The sequence below is a fragment of the Schistocerca nitens genome, chromosome 1 (assembly GCF_023898315.1).
Source record: "Schistocerca nitens isolate TAMUIC-IGC-003100 chromosome 1, iqSchNite1.1, whole genome shotgun sequence".
Classification (NCBI taxonomy): Eukaryota; Metazoa; Arthropoda; class Insecta; order Orthoptera; family Acrididae; genus Schistocerca; species Schistocerca nitens.
Genome location: NC_064614.1, coordinates 279,676,283 through 279,693,249, shown reverse-complemented (window position 1 = coordinate 279,693,249; position 16,967 = coordinate 279,676,283). Strand labels below are relative to the sequence as shown.

At 38.9% G+C, this 16,967-nt stretch overlaps 1 protein-coding gene across 2 annotated transcripts in view; it reads left to right on the top strand.

Moving 5' to 3' along the window:
* LOC126248144 (transmembrane protein 135-like) overlaps nt 1–15,907 on the top strand; it is a 107,887-nt gene extending 91,980 nt beyond the window's left edge. Inside the window, exons 7-9 of one of the 2 annotated variants that reach the window (XM_049948862.1) lie at nt 8,156–8,296; nt 14,010–14,176; nt 14,293–15,907. In XM_049948862.1, coding sequence (XP_049804819.1) covers nt 8,156–8,296; nt 14,010–14,176; nt 14,293–14,407 — 423 coding nt within the window. In that variant the 3' untranslated portion in view covers nt 14,408–15,907. The remainder of the gene's footprint in view (nt 1–8,155; nt 8,297–14,009; nt 14,177–14,292) is intronic. The other variant, XM_049948851.1, reaches the window with a different exon arrangement.
* The last annotated feature ends 1,060 nt before the right edge of the window (nt 15,908–16,967 follow it).

The window sequence follows — 16,967 nt, the reverse complement described above, 5'->3', positions numbered from 1 at the left end:
TTGTACTGGACACCCGATTCTGCTGTGACCATTTTAAAGTCATTCAAAGAAAGTATACGGTCAGTACTGCAGAAATACCAGATTATGCAATATTAGTTGGAGCAACTTCAACTTAATTAGTATAGAGTATGATACGTATGGATTCATTGTAGGGGGTGCAGACAGACTGTCTTACAGAGTATTTCTGAACAAAGTTTTCCCAAAATGTCGCGAGCAGTGAACTGAAAAGCCCACACAAAAATGGAAATATTTAAAACCTTATAGTTATAAACATGTCTGACCTTATTGACGGTGTCAGCATAGAGACAGGGATTAGTGACCGTGATTATTATCGAGAAAGCTAGGAGATTATTTCTGCTAGAAAGAGTAGATAAGCAGTTGTTAGCATCCCCCCCCCCCCCCCAATGAATGGACATCATTTAGTTTCAGTATGATGGATGTAGAGGAATTATGGGCAAAGTTTAAACATATTGTAAATAGCACTGTGAAGAAGTATGTGCTGAGTGAGTGGGTTAAGGATGGAAATGACCATCCGTGGTTTAACAACAAAATTTGGAAAATGTCGAGGAAGCCAAGACTGTTGTACATACGGTTCAAACGAGAATGTACAAATGACAACAGGCAAAAGTTAGTAGAAATTCAAGCGGCTGTAAAAAGATCAATGTGCAAAGCATGCAACAACTGCAACTGGCACATTGTAGCAAAAGATCTTGCTGAGAACCTGACGAAACTCTGGTACTATGTAAAATCACTCAGCGGGTTTAAGTTCCGTCTTTTGACCGTCACACATACTCCTCTATGGAGGGTACACTAATAGGCATCCCTGGTGCAGAGAAACAACTGAAACGGTTGAAAGAAAAATAAGTTGTCAAGTCTGGATGGAATCCTAGTTCAGTTTTACAAAGAATTTCTGTGCCATTGGCCCCTTGCTTAGCTTGTGTTTGTGATGAATCTGTCCCCAACCACAAAGTCGTAAGTGATTGGAAAAAGCACAGGCGACCCCTTTATGTAAGAAGGGTAAAAGAAGGGATCTGCGGAGTTACAGACCAATATCCTTAACATTGTTTTGCTGTAGAATTCTTGAATGTATAATCAGTTTGAATATAATAAATTTCCTTGAGATGAAAAGCTTCTGTACATGAATCAGCATGATTTTAGAGCATCTCTCGTGGTAAGCTCAACTTGCCTGCTTTCTCATATGATATCCTGTGAACTGAGGATGAAGTGCAACAGGCAGTTTCCATATTCCTAGATTCCATAAAAGCATTGACATGGTGCCCCACTGCAGATTGTTAACGATGATATGAGCATACAGAGTAGGTTCCCAGGTATGTGACTCGAAGATTTCTTAGTGTTTATCAGAGACAATGTTGTTGTCAGGCGTGCCCCATGGAAGTGTGATAGGACCGCTGTATTTCCCATACACGTAAATGATCTGGTGGACAGGGTGAGCAGCAATCTGTGGCTGTTTGGTGATGATGCTGTGGTGTAAGGGAAGTAATGGAAGATGTCTTCGTTGAGTGACTTTAGGAGGGTACAAGATGATTTAGGCAAAATTTCGAAGTGGTATGGTGAACGGCAACTAGCTCTAAATGTAGAAAAATGTCAGTTAATGTTGATGAGCTGGAAACCAAACTTGTAACATTTGAATACAGTGTTAGTAATATGCTGATGGACACAGTCACGTCAGTTAAATATCCAGGCATAATGTTGGAAAGCAATCTGAAATGGATCAAATATGTAAGGATTTTAGTAGGGAAGGCGAATGGTCAACTTCGATTTATTGGGAGAATTTTACGGAAGTGTGGTTCCTCTGTAAAGGAGACCGCATATAGGACACTTCTATGATCCATTTTTGACTACTGCTCAAGCATTTGGGATCTACACCAGGTAAGATTTAAGAAAGACATTGAAGGAGTTTGGAAGCAGGTTGGTAGATTTGTTACTGTAGGTTCAAATGACATGCAATTATTATGGAAATGCTTCGGTAACTCAAATGTTAATCCCTGGAGGGAAGAAAAATGTTCTTTTCAAAGAACAATATTGAGAAAATTTAGAGAGCCGGCATTTTCGCTTAAGGACCATAAAGATAAGAGAAATTATGGCTCGTACGGAGGCATATAGACAATCAGTTTTCCTTTGCTCTGTTTGCGAGTGGAACAGGAAAGGAAATGACTAGTAGTGGTATAAGATACTCTCTGCCACACAGAATATATATGTAGATGTAAATGGTGGTTTGTAGTGTAGAAATCTTATTATTTATTACTTAATTCTTTTGAGATGAGTCAGTTACATGTTTCTCAAGATTTTTATTTGTCGTGTCTAATTTCTTATTGGTTTTCACAATACTTCCCTCTACCTTAACTCCTTGAGTGTGTGTAGTTACATTTAGCTCATCACTATGAGTATTTAACTGTTCTATTAGATTAGCAATAAAAGTAAAGTAAAGCAGTCATCAATCCGAAAATTGTTTTGAACACCATAGTGCTGTACTAGGTATGGTCCTGTGGGAATTGGTATGTCATTACCTTCCTCTGACCTTTGAACTGACTTACCCAGCCACTTGTAGGGGGCATAAAGCTTAACATGGATTCTGAATAACAGCTGCTTCTCTTTTCTCCAAAGGTCTCTTTAAGTTTCCTGTAGATGTTACTTATTTTTCCCCTAATGAAATATGCTTCTAAATCTGTACATCTGTCCTCTAGCTGCTCCTCCTTGGCTATTTCGCACTTCATGTCTGTCTCAGTTTTTAGACATATGTATTCTCTTTTACCTGCTTCATTTGCTGCATTTTTTGTGTTTTCTCCTTTCATTAAATTCACTTCCTCTTGTGTAATCAAAGGATTTCTGGTAGGTCTTGTCCTTTTACCTAGTTGATCCTCTGTTGCCTTCACTATTTCATCTCTCAAAGCTATGCATTCATCTTCTACAGTATTGCTTTCCTCTGTTCTAGTCAATCATTGCCTAATGCTCCCTCTGAAACCCTCAAGAACCTCTGGTTCTTTCAACCAACCCAGGTCCCACCTCCTTAATTTCCTACTGTTTTACAATTTCTTTAATTTTAATCTACAGCCCATAACCAATAAATTGAGGTCGCAGTCCACATCTACCCCTGGAAATACCTTACAATTTAAAATCTGGTTCTGAAATCTATGTCTTACCATTATACAATCAGTCTGAAACCTTCTGGTCCCCAGGTCCCCTTCAAGTGCACAACCTTCTTTCATGATTCTTAAACAAAGTATTATTGATGATTAAATTATGCTCTATGCGAAATTCTACCAGGCGGCTTCCTCTTTCATTCCTTTTGCCCATTCCATATTCATGTACTAATTTTCCTTTTGTTCCTTTTCCTACTATCGAATTCCAGTCATCCATCACAATTAAGTTTTTGTCCCCCTTAATTATCTTAATAATTTCTTTTATCTCATCAAACATACCTTCAACTTCACCATCATCTATGGAGCTAGCTGGCACATAAACTGTTACTGTTGTGGTAAGATAATGCGTTCACTATGCTGTTCATAGTAGCTTACCGGGTTCCTATTTTCTTATTCATTATTAAACCTACTCCTGCATTATCCCTCATTGATTTTGTATTTACATGCGTTCACTATGCTGTTCATAGTAGCTTACCGGGTTCCTATTTTCTTATTCATTATTAAACCTACTCCTGCATTATCCCTCATTGATTTTGTATTTACACCTTTGTACCCACCTGACCAGAAATCCTCTCCTTCCTCTCACTGAACCTCACTAATTACCACTATATCCAACTTCAACCTATCCATTTTTCTTTTTTAAATTTTCTAACCTATCTGGCCTTCATGTGCTGGTTCTGCAGAGGGAACACTACAGCTGTAATTTTTCCTGAGGGCGTGCGACTTTACTGTATATGTGAATGATGATGTCATCCTCTTGCATAAAATATTCTGAAGGTTCAAACTCAAGACCTTTGGATTTGTAGTCTGGCACTTTACCACTGAACCACCGAGCGACAAATATTTGCATTGCTGCTATTTTAATTTACTATTAAATTCAATTTCTATCTTGTCACCATGAGCTTTTATACTTATGTTAGCAGCCTCAAGTTTAGCAGTTAATTGGTCGATGAAAGTGTTAAATAACTCTTCCATAGGTTGCATCATAGTCCAGGCGAACACAGGCAAACACTTACAAAAAACTAATCTTCCCTTACTAGTTAGTTAAACAATGTACAGAATGTTCTGGTTCAGAATTACAACTCATTTAGGAATAAGGGAGATGACTCTCTGAAATTCAGAAGCACTGCATTGTCAGTAGGTACACAAACAAAAGCCGCATCGCTTGGCTAGCTTTCGGAATGCGCTTCCTTTTTTCGAGCTTGTAGGAAAAATGTGCACACAAACAAACACACAATCACTCATATGCACACGCCTGTCTCCCACATAGTGCTTAGTCGACTGCCAGTGGTGAGTGTACTGTGTTGGGGTCCGGATGTTGGTTGGGGTGGGGAGAGGGATGAAGAGACGTGGAAGGCAGGGATGGGGTTGGAGGGAAGCACCTCCTGGCTTGTGGAAAAGTGGGGAGCCATCTGTGGGATAGTTAGGATGCATGTAGAGGGGGTGGGTGGCAGGTGGGTGGGAATGCAGTTTCATAGATTAGGGCATGAAATAATGGCACACAATGAGCTGTGGGGACACAAATTGGGGGGAGGGCACTGGGGCAGGGGATGGTGCGTGCACGGACACACACACACACACACACACACACACACACACACACACACACACACACACACACACACACACACGCGCGCACGCACGCACGGACACACACAAACACACACACAGAGTATTGGATGGGGAAGGGGGATGAGTGTGGGGGCAGTGAGTTACTTAAGTTTAGGCCATGAAGATTACGGGTGTGAAGGATGTGCTGTAAGCATAGCTCCCATCTGCGGGGCCCAGAATAGCTGTTGATGGTGTGGAGGATCCAGATGGCACGGGTTGTGAAGCAGGCACTGAACTCTTGCATGTTGTACTCTGCTGTGTATTGTGCCACTAGTTGGTCCACCTTGTTTGGCAGTGGCATTCATTCTAATTGACAGCTGCTTGGTTGTCATACCATTGTAAAATGTGCAGTGGTTACAGCAGATCTGGTATTTGATGTGGTTACTTTCACAGGTGGCCCGGCCTCTGATGGGGTGGGATAAGTGCATGATAGTACTGGAGTAGGTGGTGCTGGGTGGGTGGATTGGGCAGGTCTTTCTGATCTTCCACAGGGGTATGATCCTGTGGCAGGGTTTTGGGGATGGGAGTGGCATAAGGATGGATTTGAATGTTGGGGAGGTTGGATTGGCAGCAGAACACTTTGGGAAGGGGGGGGGGGGGTTGGAAGTATCTTGGGTAGGATGTCCCTTCATTTCAGGGCATGATGATAGATATTCAAAGTCCTGACGGAGGACATGGTTCAGTCATTCCAGTCCGGGGTGGTATTAGGTGACAAGTTGTGGCGCATCTTTGTGGTTGGTTCTTGGGATGGATCTGAGGATCAGGTGTGTGTGAGGATACAGCACGGGAGATCTGTTTGTGAATTAGGTCTGGAGGGTATTGGCTGTCTGCGAAAACCTGTGTGAGGGTGCGGCTACCATGAGTGGTCAGGTTGTATGGGAGCGATTTTTTGGCATGGAAGGGGTGGCAGCTGGCTGTCAAAAGTGCAGGTACTGTTAGTAATCGGTGGGTTTGATGTTGACTGAGGTATGGATGGAGCTATCTGAGAGAAGGAGATCAACCCCAAGGAAGGTGGCATGATGGGTGGAGGATGGGTGGAGGTGGAATCTGCAGGACATTCGGAGTAGTAGTGTCCAATCATGGCAAGACCATGGACGTGAGGGAAGTTGGTGTATAGGGAGGTTGCATCAACAGCGACGCGTAGGGATCCATGAGGTAAGAGTGTGGAGAGCTGATGCAGGAAGTAGTTGGTACCTTTAATGTGGGAGGCTAGATGTTGGACAGTTGATTGGAGATGTTATGTTGATTATCTGTCATCATTCCATGAAATGAGAGAAATCCCACCCAAGATACTTCCAATCCCTACTACCCCTTTGTGCCAACAACAGTTGATACCTTATGCACTCCACATTCACTGCTCCCCAAAACACCCTAATTATGGTCTCCTTTATCCACACATGGAGATTACACTGCCGCAGTGGTGGCCACGGTGTGGGCTTACCATGGCTGTCCGCATTCAGTCGCTCTTTTCTGAGCTCCAGCAATTCCCTTTACCGCCTCTTTTCTCCGCTCATGCACGTACCCCTCCGTGGTGCATCTCTCGGCCGCAGCTCTGTCTTGATCTCTCAATCGATTCAAAGGATTCTGTCCCTCCGATGGCCTTTCACCACCAGTTCTGCTGTCTCCTCAGTTCTTTTCAGGGTTCAGAAGTGATCTATACTGATGGCTCCATAGTTGCTGGCCACACTGGTTTTGCTTACACCTATGAGCGTCGCACGGAACTTCGTTCCTTGCCAAATGGCTGTAGTGTTTTTACTGCAGAATTAGTAGCCATCTTGCGTGCTCTGGACCACATCAGCTCCTGCTCAGGACTATCTTGCACTATTTATAGTGACTCCCTGAGCAGTTTGTACGCTAATGGCCAATGCTTCCCTCACCACCCATTGGTCATCGCTATCCAGGACTTCCTTGCTCAATGTGGATGTTCGGTGGTTTTCATTTGGGCCCCAGGCCATGTTGGGATTCCTGGCAATGAACTGGCTGATCGACTGGCTAAATTAGCTACTACCAGGCCATCTCTTGCTATTGGCATTCCGGAAATAGACCTTCACTCAGCATTACATCGTCAGGTTTTGGGCCTTTGGGATGCAGAATGGCACACGCTTTCTTTTCCGAACAAGCTCAGGGCGATTAAGGATTCTACAACTCCATGGTGGTCCTCCTTATGGGCCTCTCATAAGGCCTCTATTGTCCTATGCCGGCCCCGCATAGGCTATACTTGGCTGCCTCAAGGTTATCTCCTCCATCGTAAGGGCCCCCCCTCTCTGTTGTTGTGGATCAATGTTGACTGTGGCCCACATCTTACTGGACTGCCCCAACTTAGCTGCCCTGCGTCGGACTTTTAGCTTTCCAGACTCGGTACCCCTGGTGTTGGCTGACACTGCCTCAGCACCGGATCTCGTTTTATCTTTTATTCGTGATGGGGGTTTTCATCGCTTTATTTAAGGGAGGGACCTTCCACCTTATCGGTGCGGTGAGTGGAGGGGACTGCAGGCCCTCTTGCTCCCCCCTTCGCCCAGAATGTATTGGCTTCAACTGGGCTTGGTGGTTCATCCCCTCTGTCATCCCACTCCTTTCCTTATGAGGTCAGTTATGTCTTGAGTGTCTCTCTTGTCTGCTGTGCTTCTTCCTTTATGCCCCTGTCATTAATCAGGTTCTTTCTCTCACCTCTTCTTCCGCCCTTTTCCTTCCTTCCCTGTCAATAGTTTATCATTTTATGGACATTGTAGTTCCCTCTTCTAATGTGGGATTTTATCAGTTTTAGTTAATCCAAGGTCGGAGGGACTGATGACTGTGTAGTTTGGTCCCTTCTCCACCCATCCATCCAACCAACCAACCAACCAACCAACCAACCAATGATCACTTTACTTGTTCCCTGTAGTGCGTGTTGAATTTGTTTAGATGACTTCTGATGTGGTCTGAATTAACATGTCTTGATTGTGCAAAAAGGTGATAGTAAAATGGAATACTCTTCTGCAACATGACATTTTCACACATTTATGATCAGTTAGGGCACACATTGTTCAGAGAGATCAGCAGTCTTTTGTGTTTAGTAATGGTTTATTTGCCACAGTGGTTGTACATTAATTATAAGTAATTTTGGTCTTATAATGGATGTGCTCCTGTGGTGTTCGACTGTTTATTAACCTTTCTGGTAGTTGCTTTGCATGACTGCAGTTCTGTATTGTAGTTAGGTGGTGTACAGGACGCTGAAATTATTGTCCAACAAAATCTGTCCATTGATATACCACCCACGATTATGACTATGTGTTATGTACAACTTGTTTATTGTGTGAATAAAGTGTCATCCATGTGGGATTTTTTTACTAATTTTTGTGGTTTTACTATTTATTTCTAAAAGCCATTTACTTGTGTGTTTCCAGATGACTTCTTGTGTATTACGTTGGCTTCTTGACAAAGACTCAAAATTCCATGCTATACCAAGTGGTCTAGTGGCTGGACTGGCATTTGCCTTTTTCCCTGACAATACTATTGCGTTGTATATTATGTGGAAACTGGTTCAGGTGAGTTAATACTTATCATGTTTATCATCACCAGATACGAAATTAAATATTTATTTTGACTTCTGTTTACCTTATCAAGCATCTGTTGAAAAATCTAGAAGCAGTGACCATCCTTTTCTGAGATTAGATAGCAGAGTATAAATAATTTTTCAAATACAAAATGTTTTGTCTTTGGTGGGCACTGGACCAACTTCCACATTGCTTTCCTTTGTTGAAGCGGGTTATGATTGTCTGTATGGAAGTAGATTATTAACATACGAGATACAGTTGTCCAAGGCACTGGTTCTCTCACTGACTTCTATATCGTAAAAAAATCACATGAAAATGTAGACATTTTATACCCATAGCTGACAGTTGTTGATTTCTGGAGAACTGACACTAGCAATCCTGATAAACATGATAGTTTATCTGACAGTAAAAAGTTATTGGATTGAATGTGGTCCATGAAAGGTAATAACTCAATATAGTAGTTAAATTCATGAAGTATTATGGGATATATTAAAGAGCCATTGTAAATGCTCACAGAGTGATGAGCTCACATTCAGGAAAGTGAAAATATGAGTATAGCAAAGTATTTGTTTATCAAACCCTTTATTAGCATTGTACAGAATTATAGGGATGTTCTGGTTGGTAAAACTATAGTGATTGCATGGTGCTTTTTCAAAATGCCATGTCTCTGTGGCTTTGTGTCCTCATTCATTTGACAGGAACCCTTCTGAGAAATTATATACATCTGGGCCAAAAGTAAAAAGAAAATCTTTCTGCCAGTAGAGGAATAGTAGTGACACATTCTGTACATGATGCTTCTAGTAAACATTGTTTTGAGTCTAAATTATTAGATACGTCCACAGGTAAATAACAGCGTTTGCATCTTATTACAAAAATTACATATGTTAGCCGAAGGGAAGCTTTCAAATCCAGTTGTCCTGCTCAAATGTTCTACAGACTATTGGGTCATTCCATGCAAAATGATCTAGAGGTTCCCGCATGACCATCACAGATTTTGATGAAAATTTGAAAGAACAATTGCATATGTTCTCAATGAACACTGGTAAAGTTTCACGATCGTTAGTTCAGTACTTCTGAAGTGCTTGGGTAGCTCAGTTGGTAGAGCACTTGCCCGCGAAAGGCAAAGGTCCCGAGTTCGAGTCTCGGTCGGGCACACAGTTTTAATCTGCCAGGAAGTTTCACTTCTGAAGTAGTCATTTGTTTGACTCATAGTGCAATTATCAACAGTACATCTGTGAGCTTTCGGCAACTTTGAGACGTGATATCTCCGGTAACATTTTCTTGAAAGAAACAATATGAGGTCATCTTGTACAACTGTTTGTGTTTTCTTAAGTGAAATAACAAAAAAAGATTTCCTGAGTGAATTGCAATGGATAATTTGAAGCAAAGTTGGCTGGAAAAATAACTGCTCAGAAAATGTGTAAGTTTAGCATTTTATATATCCAGAAGGAATTGTGGCATACACCTTATGCCTATTTGTGTAATAACTTACCCTTGCAAGGTTGCAGAGTATAAAATTTAGTTTTTGTACTGTTTTCCAATAATTTACAAATTAAAGATGAAGTTGATAATTTCTCTAAAAACGCCAAAAATGGCTACTTTTAGCCCGCTTAAAAAGACTTCTGTAAACTCTTTTAAACTATCTTCATTATAAAGACCATGTTCTAAACCAACTAAAACCATATTTTGTTTTGAATGCGAACATATAAGGCCCTAAAAAAGAATGACAAGTTGTAGGTGCATTGAAAATTGGCCCATATTCTACTGGTACTCAAATTAAATCAGACTCTTTTATGTTCTACAAATGTTTAATACTCTCTGGGGAAGGTAATATCAAAAGTTTCAAAGACTAAGAGTTGAAATAAACTCCAAATAAGTCTAGAAAGTTTGAAAAAGGAGTGCCTTCTTTTTTATTTGACTCATCATGACATATTTAAGTCTGTTTTTCTGTTGTAATTACAGACTCAAATAAGTTATAAACTTCAGAATTTAACTGCACAGTAGCAAGGCACTGGAGGTCATGGCAGTAAAATTGTTGCATAACAGCTGGAACACACATCATATAAATAGCCTGCTGGTTTTACACCACTGTCACATTGTGAGACATTGTGCAACAGCAGTCACGAGTGAATTTCCTTACCACAGGTTCCCAAACCTGATAATGGTTTCTTTACACAGGATTCCAAGCCAGTGATACATTTCTATAAGTGTCGGAGGCCAAAGCTAGAAGTGTTCTCTTTTAGGATCCTAAGCTACTTGAATATTTTTTTTTACAGGCAGAATGTCATGAGGAAACTTTAAACTGCTGGCTGGACGATGCCATTGATGGGATTGTTTGGGAAAAAAATTGATGAGAGAGAACCCAAAAAATTACACTTTTCAAATGTGATTATCTGAAATAATTAGAGCCACAAAAAGAGAAAATCATGCTTTTTACTGGATTGCATATTCCATTCTGTTTTTTATAAAAACAATTTTGTAGTGATGAATGCTGTAGGGGGGGGGGGGGAACCTACTTAGTTGCAGTATTTCTGACTCAAGCTCATTTCCTGGTCATCAGGACTTCTGAGATTACTAAACAATTGTAGAACTTAATAAAAGATGTTGATTTAAATTGACTGCCAGTGGAATATGAGCCTATTCTATAGGCTCAATTAAGACAATTTTTTTCTTTTTTGTAAAAGTGGGTTAAAGTAGCCATTTTTGGTATATTTTTTTAGAAAAATTATCAACTTTGTCCTCAATTTGTAAACTGTTGGAAAGTGGTAGCAGACTGAAATTTTATATTCTAAGATCTTGTATTGATAAGTTATTATGTGGGTGGCTTCAGGTATATCCCACACTTACTTCCAGAGATACAAAAAGCTAAACTTCACATTTATTTCGAGCATCTGTTTTTTCAACTGACTTTGCTTCAAATTATCCAAATGCAAATCACACAGGAAACAGTTTCTTTATAATTTTGCTTAAGAGAGTGCAAAAAGTTTTATAAGAAGACCTAGCTTTGTTTCTTTCAAGAAAATATTGTCAGAGATATTATGTCTCAAATTTGCTGAAAACTCATGGGTACACTGTTAATAATTGCATTATGAGGTTAAACAAATGACTATATATCTGCAAGTATTAAATTGGCAAAAGTGAAACTCTTACAATGTTAATTTGAAATGTGTGAAAGTTCACACAAAATTTCAACAAAGTCCATGAGGGTTATGTGGGAAATTTTTCTGAAATTAGACCACTTGGCATGGAATGGCCCTGTTGTAACATTATTGCGTAGTCATATTTTAGTTGGTAGACAGCACAAGATCTGTAGAATACTGTGAGCCTATGTCAATAGTACAAACAATAAAATTTTCAAAATGAGTCAGCAGTTGGAGTAAGAGGTTAAAAGGCAAATAGCAGAAAGCTGGAAAGATATGTAGTACAAGTGAAAATTAGACTTACTGACAGAATAACGTGAAGTTGGTGCCTGACAGTATAACAGTTGCCAAGTACTCTGTGCTATGATATTCAGTATAATTTGTTGGCTGATTTATATTACACTCTTCACAACTATGTAGTGCTAACTGTTAACATCACCAGTTTCAAAGATGCTGAATGAGTTAGTTTGTTTATTACGTGACCTGTAAATTATATTTACAGTATGAGTTTCGATGAGGACTGTCATATTCATCTGGATAACAATTATGCATATCTTGTTATCTGAAGTATTGGTATTTGATCATCATTTGTAAAAAGAAAGAAAATTGCAGTCTAACAATCTGGCAGTTTTGTAGTCATTAGAAACACAGCAATAGTTAGAACATGGATGGGGGAACAAAAGCAGTTGTAACATATCCATTTTAGCATTTGCCTTAAGTAATTTAGGGAAATAATGGAAAAACGAAATCTTGATAGTGAAAAGGGGATTTGAACTCTGTACCTCATGAATGTAAGTCAAGTGTTGATCGTTTACAGGTGTGTAACTAACTGTATGTGAGAGTTTCTGACAAAGATAATATTGTCAAAGAGAAATGGCTTTAATCTGCATTTAAACACAAATCTACAACTGGCAAGACCTTATTTAAATTTTGAAAGGACTCCGAGTCCAAATGGCCCTTTCTAGGGCGTAAGCCTAATGAAAATTATAGCAGAAGGTAGTAAAGTCACAACTGCCGTCCGAATAGGGACAATCATTTTTTTCCGAAGCTATGTTTTTACTGCAAGGTTCAAGGTTGGATGTTTCGAGTTCTAATCAGGTGCAGCTGCCAGGAACTTTCATAACAGCATATAGTTGTATAGTGTGTGTTGCTCTGTGTGATTATGCGGTCAGACTAGTCAGCAGTAATCCCCTTTCCTGAGACAACACTGGAAAAGAAGAAGATTAAGGTAATTGAGATGTGAAATTATAGATGGATGCTCGAAATGAATTAGAATGATTAAGATAAGAAATGTGGAGATTTTCCGCAGAATCAGCGAGGAGAGGCTGATTTGCTAAACACTAAATATAGATGGGATGGGACGGATTGGTAGAAGCTTTCAAAACATCAGGGAACAATTGTTTTGATGATCAGTTGATCATGAGCACACAGTTTGTATTTCATAACTGACATTTTGTGGTATACTTAGGAAAGAATTTTTATGCAATGGCACATAGTTTTCATCCAAACCTAACTTCAAATGTACCTTTCACTATGCAGCAGTGTGTGTGCTGTTATGAAAGTTCCTGGCAGCTGCACCTGATTAGAACATCCAAACCTAACTTCAAATGTATCTTTCACTATGCAGCAGTGTGTGTGTGTGCTGTTATGAAAGTTCCTGGTGGCTACACCTGATTAGAACTCAAACCTCAAACCTTGAACCTTGCCTTTTGGGGGCTGTGCTCTTACCAATTCAGAAATATAGGTGTGACTAATGACTTACATTCACAGCTTACTTTTCAGACTTCACAGAAGTTGTCCTGCTAACCTTATGGCTCACATCCCTGGAAGTGAGTGTAATGCAGAAAAATAATTTAGTCACAACCTGACAATCGTTTCCAGAATGAATCTTCCACTCTGTGGCAGAGTGTGTTCTGTTATGAAACTTCCTTTTTTCCAGGAATGCAAGTCCCACAAGGAGAACTTTTGTGAAGTTCGTAAAGTGTGAAAGTGGTACTGACAGAAGTAAAGCTTTGAGAGCTGCAAGTGGACCTTTGTTTTCATATTATGTGTGACATTTCTTAGTTCTTTCAGATGAAACAAACGAGGTGAAAAGTTTATTAGAATGAACACACTTTATGTTACAGATATGGGGAAAGGGAATAAGTGCTATTGTGTAGAATTTAATGATGAAAGAATATCTCTGTATTGTTGAAAATACAATGTATTTGGATAGATAAAAAAGCTACCCCACTAAGTGGTGGCAAGAGGACCCACATATAAAAGGTATTAAAGTTTACAAGCATTCGGAGCGAGTGGCTCCTTCTTCTGGCAGAAGGGTTGAAGGGTGAGGAAAAGGGGTGTAGGAAAAGGACTGGGGAGGTTTAGGAAAAATTGTCCAGAACTCTTTGTCAGGGGAGTCTTACTGGATGGGATGAAATGGAAAGGGACTCTTTATTATGTGACACGTCATGTGGTCCATGTATCTAAGTATTCAGGTCATGACATCTGAGCTAATGAAATGGTGTATATGTCTGCAGAAGCCTATGGAAAGATGCATCTGCTGTTGTACTTTTCTGTTCCAGATAATGTATAGGAATGGGGTAGACAAGGGCTGGTGGCCAGAATTACCAGGTGCCACAGTACTCCTTTACTGTTTGTCCACTGCAATTCTATTTCATGCTGCAGTGGTAGAACCAAACAATCTTAGACCATCATATTGGAAGTTCCTACATCGTGTTTCTGGGGGCTGGTGAGTACAAAGTGATGTGGTGTATTGAAGTAATTTTGGACTTTAACATATTGATGAATTAATGCTTTGCTTTTTTTCTACTGCTTTTTAATTAAGGGAAGCTTTTTGTTTTACAGGATTGCAGATATAAACAGGAAACCTCTTGATGTGTATGGACTGGAGAGTTCCAAAGCACTTGCTAAGGTCCTTATTGACACAAAGACAGGAAGCACCTATTCTTCTCCTATATAGGCTCATTATTTTGAAAGTTTTGATAGCAGGTGATGTTCAAAACATACCATTAGCACTTCATTGTGTGTCCTGGTGAAAGTCTCTGTGATAACTTTGAGCCTGGCTTGTTCGGGTTTTAATTTTCTAGAAAAAGATTTAATTTTTAAAACTATCAGTTGTGAAACTAGTGTATATATTTTAATACAAATTTGCATTTATCATTTCACAAGCTCTGTTTTGCAATGAGCCACTTGAGCAAAGTAATATTGCTCATAAGTGATAATTGTTCCACATTCCTTTTTTAGGCACTTTAACTTACAGAAATTGAGTCTGTCATTTTCTTAGCCAACAAGCAAAATACAAAAGCTCATGCAACCACCCACTTTATACAGGGAAACTGACCAGGTTTTGGAATACTGTTTTAAAGAATTTTGTTCTATATGCCACAAAAAAGAAAATAGTAGATTTTCAGTCTTTGAATAGATAGACAAACATATTAATAACTGAAAGAATTTATTTTGGAAATTTAATTTTTATAATTAATACATACAGACATCTGTGATAAATCATGCCAGTATTTTGACAGTTTGCAGTTTTAATTGAGACTTCTGTTGATATTTTGTCTGTTGGTATCTAAGCACCTCATATTTGCGGAGGCACAGTTTATAACTTTTGTAAAATCTTTTGTATTGATGTTTGATAAATGTGTCACTGGATTGTGATAAATATGAGTTCTGAAGAGATACCATAAATGTATGTGTAATGTTTTATTTGACTTTTGTACAAGTTTTGTTATTTTTTTTTTATCTGAATATTTTGATACAGCTAAATGATAAAATAAATGTGGAAAACTATGATGTGTAGATTGTTGAATATGGAATTCAGTTTGGTAGGTAACCGTATTTTGTATGGTTTTAAAATATAGGTAATGAGAGAGCTTACATCACAGATGGTTGTTGACAGTGAATTACGATATTGGTGAGGGCTGTTGTAATAATGGTGTTAAGATGGTGAAAGAAGCTGAGCTTCAGACATTTCAATGTCTTCCTTAAAATATGTACAAATGTTTCTCAAAGAATTTTCATCTGAAGAGGTCACACTTATTCAAGATTACTTAAAGTTCGGTATGAATATTTATTACAACTCAGTTAATCGCACATATGTTGTAGTTTCGGGAAGTCTCTCTTTTCATGGAGGACTGTATACAACAGTCTGTTGTAATATACTTGCCATGTATTGTTTCAAGGATTTTATTTTTTGTATGATGAAACCAAATAATAATTTTGTGTGTGTGTGTGTGTGTGTGTGTGTGTGTTTGAGATAGATATAGAGGGGGGGATGGAGGGAGGAGGAGGAGGCGGTGGTTTGAGTGAATGTATATAATGCGAATTATGTTGATGGCTCTCATGTAAATTTGTGCAAGTAGCATGTCCAAGTAAACTTTTTTATATTGAAAGAGATTTTGCTCAGCATTTTAATATTTTTAAAGGATGAATTATTTTTAATGTACTATATATGTATAGTGTTTTGGGTTTTTATTAAAGAAGACTCTGAGACACAGTTTTATGTTTTGTTACAAATAAAATGTTATTGACTTATTGTACATAGTCCGGTACTCATCTTATAACACACACCCTTTCTGTTTCACAACCAGTGCTTTGTATAACTGATCACAAAAAATCTACTGTGTGCATCCAAGTCATGCTTCAATTAGAATTGTGTAATGATATGGATGATTGATTTTGTCTGTGATAAATGAGAAGGAGAGTGGTATTGAGATATCTGAAAGCTAAGAAATACAAGAAACAGCATTTTTGTTCTGTGATAAAAATTTCCGGAGCTGAATTCTACATGTAATACATCAGTGTGTGCCGCAATATCTTACTTGGAACACTCAAGGAGAGGGCAAGGAACATCAGCAACACACCTAACCTATATAATCGTGTAAATTAACTGGCATTGAGCATTATATTGAATATAATCATGAAATAAAATATGATGAGACCAGTATTGTATCATGGTGCAAATCTCAGGTTTCTGTGATGGGGTAATTATGAAGTCTATCAAAAGAAAGATGTTAAAACAGGGCGGAGGTTTCAATTTAACACTAGAAGAATCACACCCATCATTTTAAGGTGCTCTGCTTTAGCACATTTATTTCTTGTAAATGGTTTGTTCTACAGTTTCTGTTTTCTATGAATTTTAATAAATATTTGTGAGGTACATGTCTGCAAAGAATTAAGCATTTAGGACCATTCTGAAAAGTAGTACAATGAACTCTTACTAGATTGATTTATAGCATTCAGCAGATCCTTTGTTGATGAGAAAGGAAGCTCTACTGCTCAAGTGGCACTGTTGGTTTTGACAACACTTTAGTTGTTTTATTATGTCATTTCCAAGGTATGGTTTATCTGATTGAGCAGTTGTAAAATATTTGAATTCAATGTCAGATGATGAATCTGAAGCTGAAGATTCTCTTAATGTTTGTGAAATCGCAAACGCTATTGATGATGAAAAATATATCCCTCCCTTTGATGGACTCTGTGACTCTTCAGACAGAAGCGTTGCACATACTAGGCAG